The sequence below is a fragment of the Dermochelys coriacea genome, chromosome 7, assembly GCF_009764565.3.
Source record: "Dermochelys coriacea isolate rDerCor1 chromosome 7, rDerCor1.pri.v4, whole genome shotgun sequence".
NCBI classification, from domain to species: domain Eukaryota; kingdom Metazoa; phylum Chordata; order Testudines; family Dermochelyidae; genus Dermochelys; species Dermochelys coriacea.
Genome location: NC_050074.1, coordinates 30,975,133 through 30,991,070, shown reverse-complemented (window position 1 = coordinate 30,991,070; position 15,938 = coordinate 30,975,133). Strand labels below are relative to the sequence as shown.

The window sequence follows — 15,938 nt, the reverse complement described above, 5'->3', positions numbered from 1 at the left end:
AGCTGTTTCTTTGTCCACCCCATCCCTCCACTCTCTGTGCCTCCTCCCTTCCTTGAACTCCTCCCACTCTATGCTGCCTCTCTCCCCACACACCCTACAGCCTGCGCCCACCTGCACAGATGCCCCTCGGTGCTGTCTCCTCTCCTGCCTTGCACCTCATCCCTCCACCCCTCCCATGCACCCCCCTTTGCTCATCCCCCTGCACCTCACCCCCTGTGCTGCCCATACCCTCTCCCTCCACAGTGTGAGCGGAAGGCAGAGATCACTTGAACGGATCCAGGGGGACATCGAGACCAGACTCTGACGCGCTGGCCAGTGCCATCCAGGAGGTAAGAACACCCACCGTGGGCACGACCTTTTCTTCTGATCCTTGTGGCTAGGTCCCCCACCTGATCCCCAAGGCACAGTCACCAGGTGGCATCCCATCGGGCAGAGCACCAGGCTGCACTTGCCCAGATGCAGGGGCTTGAGGGATAATGGGGGAGCTGTAGACAGGGAAGCTGTAGCACTTGTGCAAGGGGCTGGCCTTGGCAAGACTGCTGTGAAGAGCTGCTGTAAGGGCTGTGAGATGTGGGCCTGTGAGAGCTGTTGGAAGGGAGGCCGTGTGAGGAGCTCTGGCGGGGGACGGGAGGCCATGAGGAATGTGCCGGGGCAGACACGTGAGGGGAGGCCGTGTGAGGAGTGACGTGCGGGGGGAGGCCATCGAGGAATGTGCCGGGGCATCACGTGAGGGGAGGCCGTGTGAGGAGCGGCTGACGTGCGAGGGGAGGCGTGTGAGGAGCCGGCATGTGATGGAGCAGACACGAGGAGATGGCATGTGATGGAGCAGAACGACGTGAGGAGATGGCATGTGAGGAGCTGGCATGCGAGGGGAAGCCATGAGGAATGTGCCGGGGCAGACACGTGAGGGGAGGCCGTGTGAGGAGCTGACATGCGAGGGAGGCGGTGGCATGTGAGGAGCTGGCATGTGATGGAGCAGACACATGGAGATGGCGTGTGAGGAGCTGGCATGCGAGTGGAGGCCATAAGGAATGTGCCGGGGAGACATGCGAGGGGGAGGCATGTGAGGAGCTGGCAGTGATGGAGCAGCATGTGAGGAGGCCGTGTGAGGAGCTGGCATGTGATGAGCAGACATGGAGGGGAGGGTGTGAGGAGATGGCGTGCGAGGGGAGGCTATGTGGAGTGACCTGCGAGGAGTCATTGGGAGCTGGGGGCGGGTGCGAGGGGAGGCATGAGGCATATGCGAGGCGGACATGTGAGGGAGATCTGTGACGGGATCTGTGTGAGAAGTGGCATGTGAGGAGCTGACGTGCGAGGGGCTGCTGTATGAGGAGCGCTGACGTGTGAGGGAGGCCATGAGGGCATGTGCCAGGGGCAAGGCTGCAGGGCTTGTGACATGTTGCTCTTGTGTTGCAGGTGACACAGGACCCAGGGTGGTGGGCTGAGCCTGCAGTGGGGGGCGCTGGCTGAGCTGCACCCCCTGGAGCTGACACGGGTCCGCAGGATCTGTCCTCCCGGCTGCGGAGTCTGGTAGGGCGGAGCGGGATACAATGCGAGGTGAGGGGGGGATCCCTCAGGCACATTCCCTCCTGCCACTCCGCACCTCCCTGTGCTCCTCCCCTCCCACGCAGCCTGGCCCTCCACCTCTCGGGGGGTTCCATTCCCACCATCCACTTACTCCCTGGTTCACCCTGACCCCCCAGGCTCTGATACCCCTTCCCCCTCATGTGGCTCTCTGAGCTCTCCCCATTCTCCCTCTGGCCCCTCCTCAAATCCCTCTTGTGGCTGCCTCCCACTCTCTCCCTCCCCCTTCCGCTGTTTCGCTGGACATTTCCCACCACCCACCCATCCATTCTTCCCACTCCCACCCATCCCACTCACCATCTAACCAGCTGTCTTGCAGAGGCTGTGGGAGCTGCAGCAGGAGCGAGAGTTGTCGTCCCCCCATGGGCCACTGTCCCCCGAGGGGCCGGGACAATCGCCAGCACCTTGGGGTGCAAACTGGCTGATGCCAGGGCAAGGCCCGGCGCCTGCGCCAGGAACTGTGAGTTGGGGGGGGCACTGATGGGGTGGTTTTGGGATGGGAGGGCAGTGGGTGTAAGTCCTAGGGGCATTAGGGGGCACAGAGGACAAGAGGGGGGTCCTGAGATAGGGGGGTTTTAGTGAGGAGGCCCTCAAGGGGATTGGGAATAGGTGTGGGGAAGTACTGGGGATCCCAGTGTGTGTGTGGGGAGGGCCGTGCCCTCCTAGGGGCTCTGATCTCCCTTCCCCCCACCCAGGGAGGAGAAGGCTGAGGAGCTGCTGGATCAGCACCAGGAGTGCAGGAGCTGGAGGCCGAGCTGAGGAGGCTGCGACAGGAGGTACCAACACCCCCCCCGCCGCCCAATGCCCTTGGCCCTGACCCTATTCTCCCCTGCCGCCCCAGTGCCCTGGGCCCTGACCCTATTCTCCCCCCCCCCGCCGCCCCAGTGCCCTGGGGCCCTGATCCTGTTCTCCCACCCTCAATGCCCCAGGCTCTAACCTAACACCTCTTCCCCCCAGCACCAGGCGGTGGTGGGTGAGGCGCCTGGCGGGCCTGTACCGGGATGAGCTGGATGCCATGCGGGAGAAGGCGGCCCGGGCTGAGCGCCTGCAGGGGGAGCTCTCGGCCCTGAGGGAGCGACTACCTGCGTTGGAGCGGTGCCAGGGGAAACTGAAGGTGAGAGGGCATGGGGTGGAGGAGGCACAGGGGATATGGGGTGTGTCATGGATCCACAGGATCAGGGCTATACCCCAGCTTTGGAGCAGTCTCTGGGGGAACCCCACTCCACTCTCCCTTCAGGGCAGGCCACCTGCTGAGACTGACCCTCTGGGGCTCCAGCCCCTCTGCCCCATGCTGTGAAAAGTCCAGCTGAGACAGGCTCCTGGTGGAGACTTGCCCACTGTGAAGGGGTTAATGCAGTGACTCCACGCCTAGGGCCCTGTGGTCAGCCCAGAGTCCAGCCAGGCTCTCTGACTTCCTCCTTAGTCAGTCCCAGGGGAGAGCGCCCAGCCCATCTCCCCCACCCCACCCCAGTCCTCTGGGCACCAGCTGGGGTCTCTGGAAATCCAGAGTCACGAGTTTGTCTTGTCTCTCTGGCCCCTCTGTTGTTTGATTTCAGAGTAGCAGCCGTGTTAGTCTGTATTCGCAAAAAGAAAAGGAGTACTTGTGGCACTTTAGAGATTAACAAATTTATTTGAGCATAAGCTTTCGATGAAGTGAGCTGTAGCTCACGAAAGCTTATGCTCAAATAAATTTGTTAGTCTCTAAGGTGCCACAAGTACTCCCTTTCTGTTGTTTGGGTGAGTTTCAACCAGTTTTTTTAACAGCTCTTCACAGGGAGGTGAGACACACCCCTCATCACCATGTCTCTAGTCTGTCCTGAGAGCAAACTTAATCCCTCCCCCACCAACCCTGGAACAGAGAGGAGAAATTGAGGCACACATAGGATTCATAAAAAATACCACAAAATTCCTAGTTTGTCACAAAGGCAGTGGGGAGCTCTGGTTAGGGGGTGATAGTGAGGGGCTAGGGGACCAGTGGGCAGGGGGAATGGGGCAGTACTTCTTGTCAGGAGAGTGGGGCGATGGAGGGCTGTAAGGGGCTCAGGAGTCCAGTACGGGTTTCTCAGCAGGAGGAGTGGGGGAGGGAGACAGAGGGGGTCTGTGTGACAGTTCTTTGGGTACTCTTTTACCCGCTGCCTCTAGCGAAAGGGAGTCTTGCCCAGTTGGGTATCAGCTCCCTACTCCCACCAGCCTGTCAGCCCCCACACATTCTCCTCTGGGCTGTGCCTGTCTTTGCCTTGCAGGGTAACTATAGGTGCACCCCAGTTCTTCCTCTGTGATACCCCGCCCGATGCTGGCTACTCACAGAAATCCCAGCTCCTCTGCCCCCAAAGGAGTAGTGCACCCCAGCTGACTAGTTTTACTTTAAATCACTGCTCCTGTAAACCTCACACTTATAATAAAACCCAGGTAGGTTTTGTTAAGCAAGAGCAGAGATTCCACCAGAAATGAGAGGGAAGGAAACGAATAGTTACAATACAAAACAAAATCATAAAATGTTCACGAACCCTTTCCTAGCTAATGAAGTAGGTCTCCCCCCTGACCCCCACCCCCAAAAAAGTTCAGTCAGTTGCAGAGCTGCCTGGCTTCATGGGAACCAGGATCCAAACTTTCATGAGAAACACCCCAATCCATAAAATGTTTCCTCTGTGAATAGAAAAGGAGTACTTGTGGCACCTTAGAGACTAACAAATTTATTTGAGCATAAGCTTTCATGAGCTACAGCTCACTTCATCAGATGCATGTAGTGGAAAATACAGGGGAGATCTGATGTACACAGAGAACATGAAACAATGGGTGTTATCATACAGACTGTAACAAGAGTGATCAGGTAAGGTGAGCTATTACCAGTAGGAAGCGGGGAGGGACGGGACGGGATGGGGACCTTTTGTAGTGATAATCAAGGTGGGCCATTTCCAGCAGTTGACAAGAACGTGTGAGGAACAGTAGGGGGGAAATAAATATGGGGAAATAGTTTTACTTTGTGTAATGACACATCCACTCTCAGTCTTTATTCAAGCCTAAGTTAATTGTATCCAGTTTGCAAATTAATTCCAATTCAGCATCGCGTTGGAGTCTGGTTTTGAAGTTTTTTTGTTGAAGAATTGCCACTTTTAGGTCTGTAATCGAGTGACCTAAGAGATTGAAGTGTTCTCCGATTGATTTTTGAATGTTATAATTCTGACGTCTGATTTGTGTCCATTTATTCTTTTATGTAGAGACTGTCTAGTTTGGCCAATGTACATGGCAGAGGGGCATTGCTGGCACATGATAGCATATCATATTGGTAGATGTGCAGGTGAACGAGCCTCTGATAGTGTGGCTGATGTGATTAGACCTATGATGGTGTCCCCTGAATAGATATGTGGACACAGTTGGCAACGGGCTTTGTTGCAAAGATAGGTTCCTGGGTTAGTGGTTTTGTTGTATGGTGTGTGGTTGCTGGTGAGTATTTGCTTCAGGTTGGGGGGGTGTCCGTAAGCAAGGACTGGCCTGTCTCCCAAGATCTGTGAGAGTGATGGATCGTCCTTCAGGATAGGTTATAGATCATTGATGATGCGTTGGAGAGGTTTTAGTTGGGGGCTGAAGGTGATGGCTAGTGGCGTTCTGTTATTTTCTTTGTTGGGCCTGTCCTGTAGTAGGTAACTTCTGGCTCTGTCAATCTGTTTTTCACTTCAGCAGGTGGGTATTGTAGTTGTAAGAATGCTTGATAGAGATCTTGCAGATGTTTGTCTGTCTGAGGGGTTGGAGCAAATGCGGTTATATCGTAGAGCTTGGCTGTAGACAATGGATCATGTGGTGTGGTCTGGATGAAAGCTGGAGGCATGTAGGTAGGCATAGCGGTCAGTAGGTTTCCGGAAAAAGGGTGGTGTTTATGTGACCATCGCTTATTAGCACCGTAGTGTTCAGGAAGTGGATCTCTTGTGTGGACTGGTCCAGGCTGAGGTTGATGGTGGATGGAAATTGTTGAAATCATGGTGGAATTCCTCAAGGGTTTTTTTCCATGGGTCCAGATGATGAAGATGTCATCAGTGTAGCACAAGTAGAGTAGGGGCATTAGTGGACGAGAGCTGAGGAAGCATTGTTCTAAGTCAGCCATAAAAATGTTGGCATACTGTGGGGCCATGCGGGTACCCGTAGCAATGCTGCTGATTTGAAGGTATACATTGTCCCCAAATGTGAAATAGTTATGGGTGAGGACAAAGTCACAAAGTTCAGCCACCAGATTTACTGTGACATTATCAGGGATACTGTTCCTGACGGCTTGTAGTCCATCTTTGTGTGGAATGTCGGTGTAGAGGGCTTCTACATCCATAGTGGCTCAGATGGCGTTTTCAGGAAGATCACCAATGGATTGTAGTTTCCTCAGGAAGTCAGTGGTGTCTTGAAGATAGCTGGGAGGGCTGGTAACGTAAGGCCTGAGGGGGGAGTCTACATAGCCAGACAACCTGCTGTCAGGGTGCCAAAGCCTGAGATGAGGGGCATCCAGGATTTCCAGGTTTATGGATCTTGGGTAGCGGATAGAATATCCCTGGTTGGAGTTCTAGGAGTGTGTCTGTGCAGATTTGTTCTTGTGCTTTTTCAGGGAGTTTCTTGAGCAGATGGTGTAGTTTCTTTTGGTAACCCTCAGTGGGATCAGAGGGTAATGGCTTGTAGAAACTGGTGTTGGAGAGCTGCCTAGTAGCCTCTTGTTCATATTCCAATTTATTCATGATGACGACAGCACCTCCTTTGTCAGCCTTTTTGATTATGATGTCAGAGTTGTTTCTGAGTAGCCGTGTTAGTCTGTATTCGCAAAAAGAAAAGGAGTACTTGTAGCACCTTAGAGACTAACAAATTTATTAGAGCATAAGCTTTCGTGAGCTACAGCTCACTTCATTGGATGCATTTGGTGGAAAAAACTTTTGGTGGAAGAGTTGTTTCTGAGGCTGTTGATGGCGTTGTGTTCTTCACGGCTGAGGTTATGGGGCAAGTGATGCTGCTTTTCTACAATTTCAGCCCATGCACGTCAGCGGAAACACTCTATGTAGAAGTCCAGTCTGTTGTTTCAACCTTCAGGAGGAGTCCACCCAGAATCCTTCTTTTTGTAGTATTGGTAGGAAGGTCTCTGTGGGTTAGTATGTTGTTCAGAGGTGTGTTGGAAATATTCCTTGAGTCGGAGACATTGAAAATAGGATTCTAAGTCACTATAGAACTGTATCTTGTTTGTGGGGGTGGAGGAGCAGAAGGAGAGGCCCTGAGATAGGACAGATTCTAGGACAGGTGGGTTAAGGGAACCACTGTTGTGGCCCCTTTTGGCATGTAGTAGTTTAGATAGTTTAGTGTCCTTTTTCTTTTTTAGAGAAGCAAAGTGTGTGTTGTCTAGTTTTTGTAAAGTCCAGCCACGAGGAAGTTTGTGTGAAAGGTTGTTTTTTTATGAGAGGATCCAGTTTTGAGAGCTCATTCTTAATCTTTCCCTGTTTTCTGTAGAGGATGTTGATCAGGTGGTTCCGCAGTTTCTTTGAGAGTGTGTGGCACAAGCTGTCAGCATAGTCTGTGTGATATGTAGATTGTAAAGGATGGCTCCAGGACACCTCTCCCTATTCTGTGTGATACTGAAACAGTCTTGTCTCTATTCCTAGATAGGGCCGTCCCTGTCTGTTGTCATGGTCTACCTTTTCCTCCAAGTGGTTTCCATTGTTTGCATTTGGCTCTGATGGTTTTCTATTGCTAGGAGCTGAGGGACAGAGGGGGACTGTGTGGTGGTTAGTGGGTCTTGGGGGGGCTCTGATGGGGCGCTGTCCCTGACAGGAGGAGGTGTGGGCCAGGGGATCTTGGGAGCTCTGACTGGGCTGTCTCCCTGGCAGGAGGAGCGGGCCTTCTCCCAGGCCCTGCTGGACAGCAACGCCCAGCTGGAGGGGCAGCTGGAATCTGCCCGCGCCCGGGCCCAGCGCCTGTCCCAGCTCGAGAAGGAGAATCTACTGCTGCGGAGTCAATTAGAACAAGTTGAGGAGGTGAGACCCCCAACCGGCCCCCTGTACCCTCTCCACAGTGCCCCCTATGGCCCTCTGTGCACAGAGCCTGTCCTGTTACCAGGCTAAATGCCCACTGCCCTTCACTGGGTTTTCCCCGAGTGACCCCCACAGGTGTCAGCTGGGATCCTGTGATTCAGCCCTCTCAGAGTAGCTCCTGGAGACAGCCACGGGTCCACCAGCAGGTCTCTGTGTCTCAGTCAGGCCGTCAGCCTTGTCCCTGGCAGCCTGGCCAGCCTCTCCCAGCTCACCCAAACCTCTCCCTGCTCTAGAGACTTGTCAGGGGGAGGTCAAGGCTCCTTTGACACCAGGCTTAGCCTTGGGAAGAGGAACATTCCCCAGGCCAGCCGGGGGAACTGGTCCCCATTGCCATTGTTCCCATCACTTCTTTGAAGCTGGTGCCTGAGAGGCTCTTTTCTGTGGCTCTTGTTTGCCCTGCCTTGCTCTGTTCTAGCTCTGTGCACTTGGGCAGGCAGCAAGGCACAAGAGAAACCCAGTGACTCAGAGCCCTCAGAATAAATGCTACAGACCTTTTCCCCGGTCTGTCACACACCCCACAGCACCCCTGCTGGAGGGGTTGGGCTGGAGTAGCAGGGACCTTCCCCCACAAGCAGTGCTCCTGCCCTGCTCTTTACAGCGCCCGCTGCTGGGGGAAGCTGGGCTGGAGTAGCTCTCCCCACAGCTAGTGCTCCTGACCCTCCCGATGGTGCCCCTTGTAGGACTCTTTCAGAAGTGTAGGGCACCCCCTATGTTAACAGTCTCTGTGTCATGGATTCACAGGGTCTGGTCTATGTTTCTGCTTTGCTGGGCCCTGGCCCCTGCTTCCCCTGAGCTCCATCAGCCTCTCCCTGTCCCCTTTGTCTGCCAAGGCCAGGGGCACCGCCATGTGGCTGTGAACCCCGCTCTTCCTCACCCTGCTTCCCGACAATTCTCGTCTTTGCTCTCTGACACAGCCCTGCCACGCTCCCTCAGCTGTCTCTGCAGCCTGGAGTCTGCTGTCTCTGGGGGTCTGCTGATGCAGCCCAGCCTGGACCCAGACCCTCGTGCCTCCTGATCCGTGCCAGGAGAAGCATTGTAGCCCCTCTGCAACCAGTGGGCAACTGTACCAAGGCCGAGGGGGAGACGCACACTGTTTATAAGGCTATTACAGAAAACTCCCGCATGGGTCACTCTCTGTCCCCAGGAGCAGGAGCGGGAGCGTCAGCGGCTGGAGGAGCTGCAGCAGGAGAAGGTGTTGCTGGAGGGGGAGCTGAGGCAGAATCTGGGGGTGCCCCAGCACCTGTCCTGGGAAGAGGAGCAGGAGCCCAGTGAGGCTCCCAATGGTGAGTGCCTCCTTTCCCCTTTCCCCAGGCCCCCCAGCTTCCCCCTCCCGGCTCATTGATGTGACACTGTCTCCCCCAGACATTGCTGAGACTCCCAAGTCCCTGAGCTACGAGGACCGAGGTGACATCCAGCCGTGCTAGCACTGGAGCGGGAGAACCAGGAGCTGCGCCGGAGGCTGCAGCAGGCACTAGAGGCCCCGGGAGAACCCAGGAGTCCGGGCCTTGAGCAGAAGAATAAGGCCCTCAGCAAAGAGGTGAGGGAGATGAGGCTCCTAGAAGAGAATTCAAGGCCTGTCTGCCCCACCTCTCAGCCAGCCAGCCCCGGCCCTGGGGCTGGATTGGAGCTGGCACCCCCCACAGGGGAAAGACCCTGTGTCCCATTCCTTAACCAGGGGCTATCTGGGGAGGAGTCGAGTATGTGTGGGGGGGTGTCTCCATGTTGTTTTTTGGGGATAGGAAGGGTTGTGTGTGCAGGGGAAGACTATATGTGTGGGTTTGAAGGGTGGGATCTCTCTTTGGGGAAGCCTTGTGGAGGGGTCTGTATGTAGGGGAAGGATAGAGAGGGGGAGTCTGCTGGGTTTTAGCGGAAGGGTGGTCTCTGGGGGGGCTGTGTGCTGGAGAGGGTGGAGGAAGAGGGATCTGCGGAGGAGGCTGTGGTGCGGGGGACGGGGATAGGTTGTTTCTGTGGGGGAGTGATGGGAGATGGGGGTTTCTGTGGAGGGGTCAGTGGAAGGGGGTGGGGTGCCTCTCGGCAGGGGGTCTGTATGTTGGGGTACAGGGAGAGAGGGTGTCTTCATGGGAGGTGTCTGTGGGGTGAGGGGAGGGCTGTCTCCATGCTGGCCCAGTCCCCCCTCAACCTCCAGTTGCCTGGCACAGGTGCAGCGGCTGGGGGCAGAGCTGGAAGCCCAGCGGGCCCGGAGCTGCCAGGAGCGGGAGGAGCTGAGTGCCGCCCTGCTGGGGGAGAAGGAGCAGCTGGAGCGGGAGCTGCACAGCTTGCAGGAGCAGCGGCACTGCCAGGTGGGGCACAGTGCCCGGCAGGGAGGGCAGGGCAAGGTGTGCAAGGGATTGTCATTTGGGGCAGTAGAGGGGCGCTGCAGGGAAGGCAGCAGGCCCAGGAGTGCCCCTAGCGTGGTGCCCCACATGGCTGCAGGCAGCATGACGGGGTCAGTCCCATTGCCTGGAGCCCAAGTGGCTGGAGGAGTAGGTGGGCAGGGTGGGAATCCCATCACCCTGCTGCCAGCCTGTCTCCCATTGGAGGAGACCAATGCCATAGCAGAGCATAGGGACAGGGGATTAGCTGCAGGTTGTCACAGATTGACAGGGCTGTTACACCCCAGCCTTTACACAGTCTCCCAGCAGTGCCAGTGACCCCTTTAGTGCACCAGACCCCAGGGCAGCCATGCAGCCTCAGCAACTCCAGGTCTGGGCCTTTGGATGTCAGCCCCCCAGCTCCGCCCGTGAGCTCCCCCCGCCAGTGCAGCTGCAACCAGATTGCCCTGGAGACTCTACCTTCTCCGGGAGTGACGTGCCTAGAGAGGTCGGGCAGCCTGGCCAGGCCAAGGGAGGATTGATTAGTCATCTGGGATCCAGCATCGCAGGGTTTTCAGGCCAGCCTGGGAGCCCAGGCTTCTGCCAGAGCCTATGTTAGTGGGAGCCAGGACCCCAGCATGTCCTGAGACCCAGCTTTGCTCTCTGCCCCTTCAGGGAACTGCGACACTGCAGTCATGGGGGGTGATTGCTGCTCATGCAGACCTAGTGGAGCTAGCTTCAATCTAGCTGGCTTGGACCCCAGAGCAGTGAAGCTGCAGGAGCATGGGCTAGCGCCTGAGTAATGACCAGGGTTGCAGGCAGGTGTGGGCAGTTGTCTGATCTGGAAGCAGAGAACACCAGCCATGCCTCGCCCCCTTTCCCCTCAGGAATAGCAACACCAAGCCTGTGGATGCAAAGTCCTACACAGGGGTCATAACCCTATTACCAAAACTGCCCTTCTTTGGGTGTGCCTGGGGGAGGCTCATATGGCTTAGCCCAGGAGGACACATAGGTAGGCAGGAGGCTCAAAGGCAGCCTGGACCCCTGGGGATCAGCCTGGGGCAGGGCCCTCCTCTTGAGTTCCCACCACAAGGGGCAGGAGGCGCCCTGGGCTGGTGGAGGCAATAGGGGGCATCCCTCAGTACATCCAGTTGCTATGCTATTGCTGGAGGCAGGCTACGGCACAGGGCAGCATGGGGGGCAGTGAATCCTCATAGGCCTGCAGAATTGTCCCTGGTACCAATGCCAGGTTTGTCTCTGTCCAGATCAGATGCAATGCTGCGTCATGTCCGGGGGCAGCATTTATGTGATTCCTGCCTTCCTAGGCATTTGGCAAGGGAACCAAGGCGGGCTCAGGCACGTAGCTATGGATTTGGGAATCTAGGGTGCCCCTGACCAGCTCTGTTCCCTTTCCCCGCAGCAGGAGTCTCTGCAGAGCCAGGGGGACCCAGGCGCCTGGGCCCAGGAGCAGCAGGAGGCACTGGCAGAGAGTGGGCGCCAGCTGTGCCAGGTGGAGGAGCAGGCATCCAGCCTGCAGGAGGCATTGCGCCGGCTGGAGGCCACTCATGCCAAGGCCCTGGAGGGGCTGACGGCCTCCCAGGAGGCCCGGGGCCGCCTGGAGCAGGAGCTGCTGAGACTGCGGCAGGAGCTGGAGCAGCAGCGCCTGGAGGCCCTGCTTCTGGGGCAGCTGGAGGCCGAGGCCCAGGTGCTGGAGAAGGAGCGGGAGGCGCTGCGGGCAGAGTTGAGCCAAGCCGAGCGGGAGCTGGCGGAGGCCCGGAGCAGTCTGGAGGCAGAGCGGCAGCGGGCCGGGCGCCAGGCTGAACAGGCGCGGGAGGCCGCGGAGGAGTTACGGGCGTCCGAGCGTGAGCTGGGCACCCTGCAGCGCGGGCTGGAGCAACACAAGGCGGCCCTGGCCCAGCTGGAGGGCGAGCGAGGGGCGCTGGAGGCGGTGCTGAGCCAGGCCGAGAGAGCGCCGGGCACTGGACAAGGAGACGGCGTCTGCGGGCCCAGACCCAGGCCCAAGAGGAAGCCCTGGCAGAACAGGGCCGCCGGGCCGCCCAGCTGGAGGCCCAGAGCCGGCTGCAGGCGCTGGAGTTGGGCGGGCTGAGAGAGAGAGTGCAGCGGCTGCGGGAGCTGGAGCAGGAGAGCAAGGGGCTGCGGGAGCAGCTGGCAGCAGAGCGCAAGGCCGCAGCCGCTCTGCGGGAGGTGATGAGGGCATCAGGTGCAGGGAGCGCCAGGGCTGAAAGGAGTGGGGGCGGGGAGCTCCTGGCTATTCCACACTGGCCTCTCCCAGCAGGGGACACTGTGGGGAGCAGGGCAGTGGGGGACAGGGAATGGTGATGGGAGCCTATCCCAGTGGTCAGGGTCCTGGTTGGGGTAGTGGAGGCAGGAAGGGGGGGCCACGGGTGCCCCACTCAGTGCCCAGAGTTCTGCTTGTTCCTGCAGGAGCTGCTGGGCGAGAAGGTGAAGGGGCAGGAGCGGGAGGCTGACCTGGTGCGGCTGCGGGAGCAGCTGGAGCGGAGGGAGGAGGAGCAGCGCCTCCTGGAGGAGCAGCAGGGCACCCAGCAGAGGTAGGCATCTGCAGGAGGCCCATACGCACACTTGGAGTGTACTGGGTGGTAGGGCAGGGATCTTGGGAGACGAGAGACAAGATGGTTGGGCTGGGCGGAGGGATTATGGGGAGGGGGCTGTATAGGGGGCAGGGGATCTTGACAGGAGAGACGGGGGCAGGGATCTCGGGGGGATGGCTGGTCATGGGGGCTAGGAGGCAAGGATTTCAGGGGGGGAGGCTGATCATGGGGGAGCTGGGGGGCAGGGATCTGGGGGAGGGGATGGCTGGTCGTGGGGGTTGGGGGGCAGGGATCCTCGGGAGGTGGCAGCTAGTTGTGGGGGAGCAGGGGGGCAGGGATCTTAGGGAGGGGCTGGCGCAGTTTCCAGGGGCTCCTAGGTGTAATGTGCCCCCCTCTTGTCCTAGCCAATACCAGAGCCTGGAGCAGGCTGGAGTCGTCCTTCAGGGAGATGCTGGCTCTGAAGGAGGAGAAGATTGGCGCCCTCCGCAGCCGGGTGGAGGAACTGCTCACCCTCAATCAGCACCTGGGGAAACAGCTGCGCCAGGTGAGACACCACCCTCAGCGCCCTCTGCTGGGAGAGGCCGGGGCTGCAGTAGTCATGAGCTCCCTCCTGCTCCCTTTCATCCCCTCCCTTGCTCTCTACGTCCAGGTGAAGAGCAGTCCTGGGGCCCACCACCTGAGGCTGTGGGGGCCGTGCAGCAGGGCCAGGGGACCCCGAGCCAACGCTGGGGCTTCGGGCTGAGCTGGAGAGTGACACCCTGAGCAAGCATCTCATTGAGGGGAGCGCAGCGTAAGTCCAGCACAGGGGGTGTATCGTGGGGACTTTCCTTTGGGAAGGGATGGGATGGGATGGGGGCTGGAATCTGGTGCTTTCTGGTTCCCCTGCCTTTGGGGTGAGGTAGGGAAGGGGGCTGAGATGGAGGCCCCTCAGGGAGTCTGGGCAGGGCTGGGAGATGGAGGGAAGGGACTGTGCCCCTTGATAGACTCTGTGGGGCTACGGATTCCCGTCTCCTCCCCTCAGCAGGGGTAGGGACTGTGGGGCTGGAGGCCCCTGGTGGGAGCTGGGGACCCCCCCATCACTTGCTGATGCTTCCCCCACAGAACGCGGCGCTGCTGGCAGAGAAAGAGGCTCTGATGGGGCGACTGGGGCAGCTGGAGTCGCAGCTGGGTGCCCTGCAGGGGGAGCTGCTGAGCCTGCAGGGGCAGAGCGGGCCTGCGGGAGGAGAGTGGGCGGCTGCAGGCCCAGTGTGGGGCCCTCCAGGTGAGACAGCCCACCTGCACCTCCCAAGGCCCCATTGTCCCTCTCACACAGCCTAGTGTGGGGCCCTCCATTGAGTCAGAGTTTAAGGCCAGAAGGGATCCCCGGTTCATCTAGTCTGACAAGTCATCCCAAATAAACAGGAGCCTTGCCTGTTGTGAGCCCCAGGCAGAGAACAGGGGAGGCTGAGGGACCCCCAGTACCCTGCACTGGCAGGGAATCGCTGCGATGAGCCACGCCCAGCTGATCCCAGCAGGCTACCTGCGCCCCATGCTGCAGGGGGAGGTGAAAACATCCCAAGGTCCCTGCCAATCTGACCTGGGGGAAATTCCTTCACAGCCCCCAATCTGGCGATCAGCTGGACCTTGAGCATCTGGGCAAGACCCACCAGCCAGGCAGCTAGATAAAAGCTTCTCTGGACCAGCTCAGAGCCTGGCCCGCCCTGCCTGGTGTCCCGTCTCCACCTGCGGCAGATCTCTGATATTTCAGAGGATAATGAAAAAAACAAACCAACCCAGAATTACTTTTGGTGAAAAAAACCCTTCCTGACCCTGCAGGTGCCCGGCTAGAGCCCTGAAGCATAATTAGGAACATAAGACATAAACCAGGAGTGACCCGCAGGGCTGCCGAGCCCTGCCCCCCTCCGCCATAAACAACCCCATTGTGTAATCCCACTCACAAATGTCTCAAGCTCTGTTTTAAGTCTAACTGGGTGTTTTGCCACCACAATTCCACTGGGGAGGCTGTTCTAGAACCTCCCTCCTCTGATGGGTAGAAACCTTCTCATTGCCAGCCTCTGGGTATGGCTGTACCACAGGCTATCCTAGCATAGCTCTGCCAGCATAGCCTCCTAGGGTAGACTCAGCCTGCATTGACAGCAGGGGCTTTCTGTCGGAATAGGAACATTGCCTCCCCGAACGAAGGGAGCTGTGTCGATGGAAGCCCTTTTCTGTCCCCAGCGCTGTCTGCACTGGGGGAGGGAAGGGGGGTGTCACATCTGACTGGTTGATAGAACTTTTCTGTGTAGACCAGGCCTCCTTTGATTCCTGGCCAGTTTGTCCCCATTTGTTCTTGTGCCAATGTTCTCCTTAGCTTCAGTAGCTTTTCTCCCTCCCTGGGGTTAAACCCACCTGGTGTATTTCTAGAGAGCAGCCAGATCCCCTCTCAGCCTTCGCCTGGCCAAGCTAAACAGGCCGAGCTCGCTCAGTCTCCTCTACTAAGATCAGTTCTCCTCTCCCCTGATCAGCCTGGGAACCCTTCTCTGCACCAGGCCAGTTTGGATCCCTCAAAACACGGATGACCAGAACTGCACACGGTGTTCCCGCTGAGCTCTTCCCAGTGCCTCGCCCAGGGGCATTAATGCTTCCCTATTGCCACTGGAAATCCCTCACCGGATCCAGCTTAGGATCGCATTGGCCTTTTTTGTGGCTCATGGCATCCTGCGATCAACCCATACCCTGGGGCTTCTCTTGCCTTCTGTTGCTTTCAGGAGATGAACCCCCAGGCTAGAGGAAATATTAGACCCTAGTGGCATGACCTTGCACTTTACACAATTTCATCCCATGTCTGTCACTCTGGCCCCCAAGGTTTATCCAGTTCTTTCTGTGTAACATCTCGCTCCTCTGTATGGCCCATGGCTCCCAACTCTGTGTCCTCAGCAGACTTTGTTCACACCCTTTTTGGACTAAGTTCATTAATGAAAATATTAAATGGGATCGGGATCAGGCCCAAGATTGATCCTTGATTCCCTGGCAATTTCCCTCCAGTCTGCAGGTCAGCCTTCTGCACAGCCTGTCATCTTCTCTCCTTTAGCCAGGTCCCTGGGGAGACACCGGCCCTCTGAATTCCCCTGTCCCCCACTCCCCTTACCCCCAGATGCAGCGTGGGGCCCTCCAGGTAAGATACTAACCCCCTAAACGCCACTGCCCCACAAGCAGGTGCCCCCTGGATGCCCCTTGTTCCCCCAAGCCCTCCTGCCCCAACCCCAGATCCAGTGGGACCCTCCAGGTGAGATATTGGCTCCCCCTCCCCTGTGGTTCTCGCTCCTGTGCATGGTCTCCCTTGTCCTTCCCCGCCCTGTGTCTCTCATTGCCCCCTCCCCTGGCAGGTGGAGCAGGCAGCGCTGCGCTCCCAGAAGGCAGCCCTAGAGGCCCGGCGTCGGAGC

At 57.9% G+C, this 15,938-nt stretch overlaps 1 protein-coding gene across 1 annotated transcript in view; it reads left to right on the top strand.

The window, feature by feature from the left end:
* The window catches only part of CCDC88B (coiled-coil domain containing 88B), a 29,336-nt gene that overhangs the window by 5,370 nt on the left and 8,028 nt on the right, over positions 1-15,938 (top strand). The window contains 29 exon segments of the mRNA XM_043518658.1: positions 244-264; positions 266-301; positions 303-344; positions 1,433-1,496; positions 1,499-1,557; positions 1,904-1,971; positions 1,973-2,044; positions 2,280-2,317; positions 2,320-2,360; positions 2,542-2,561; positions 2,563-2,698; positions 7,431-7,577; positions 8,779-8,917; positions 8,997-9,030; positions 9,032-9,052; positions 9,054-9,171; positions 9,794-9,934; positions 11,367-11,908; positions 11,910-11,936; positions 11,938-12,151; positions 12,392-12,516; positions 12,921-12,938; positions 12,940-13,060; positions 13,166-13,181; positions 13,184-13,225; positions 13,228-13,310; positions 13,618-13,724; positions 13,726-13,777; positions 15,882-15,937. Of these exon segments, the coding sequence (XP_043374593.1) occupies positions 244-264; positions 266-301; positions 303-344; positions 1,433-1,496; positions 1,499-1,557; positions 1,904-1,971; positions 1,973-2,044; positions 2,280-2,317; positions 2,320-2,360; positions 2,542-2,561; positions 2,563-2,698; positions 7,431-7,577; positions 8,779-8,917; positions 8,997-9,030; positions 9,032-9,052; positions 9,054-9,171; positions 9,794-9,934; positions 11,367-11,908; positions 11,910-11,936; positions 11,938-12,151; positions 12,392-12,516; positions 12,921-12,938; positions 12,940-13,060; positions 13,166-13,181; positions 13,184-13,225; positions 13,228-13,310; positions 13,618-13,724; positions 13,726-13,777; positions 15,882-15,937 (2,600 nt within the window).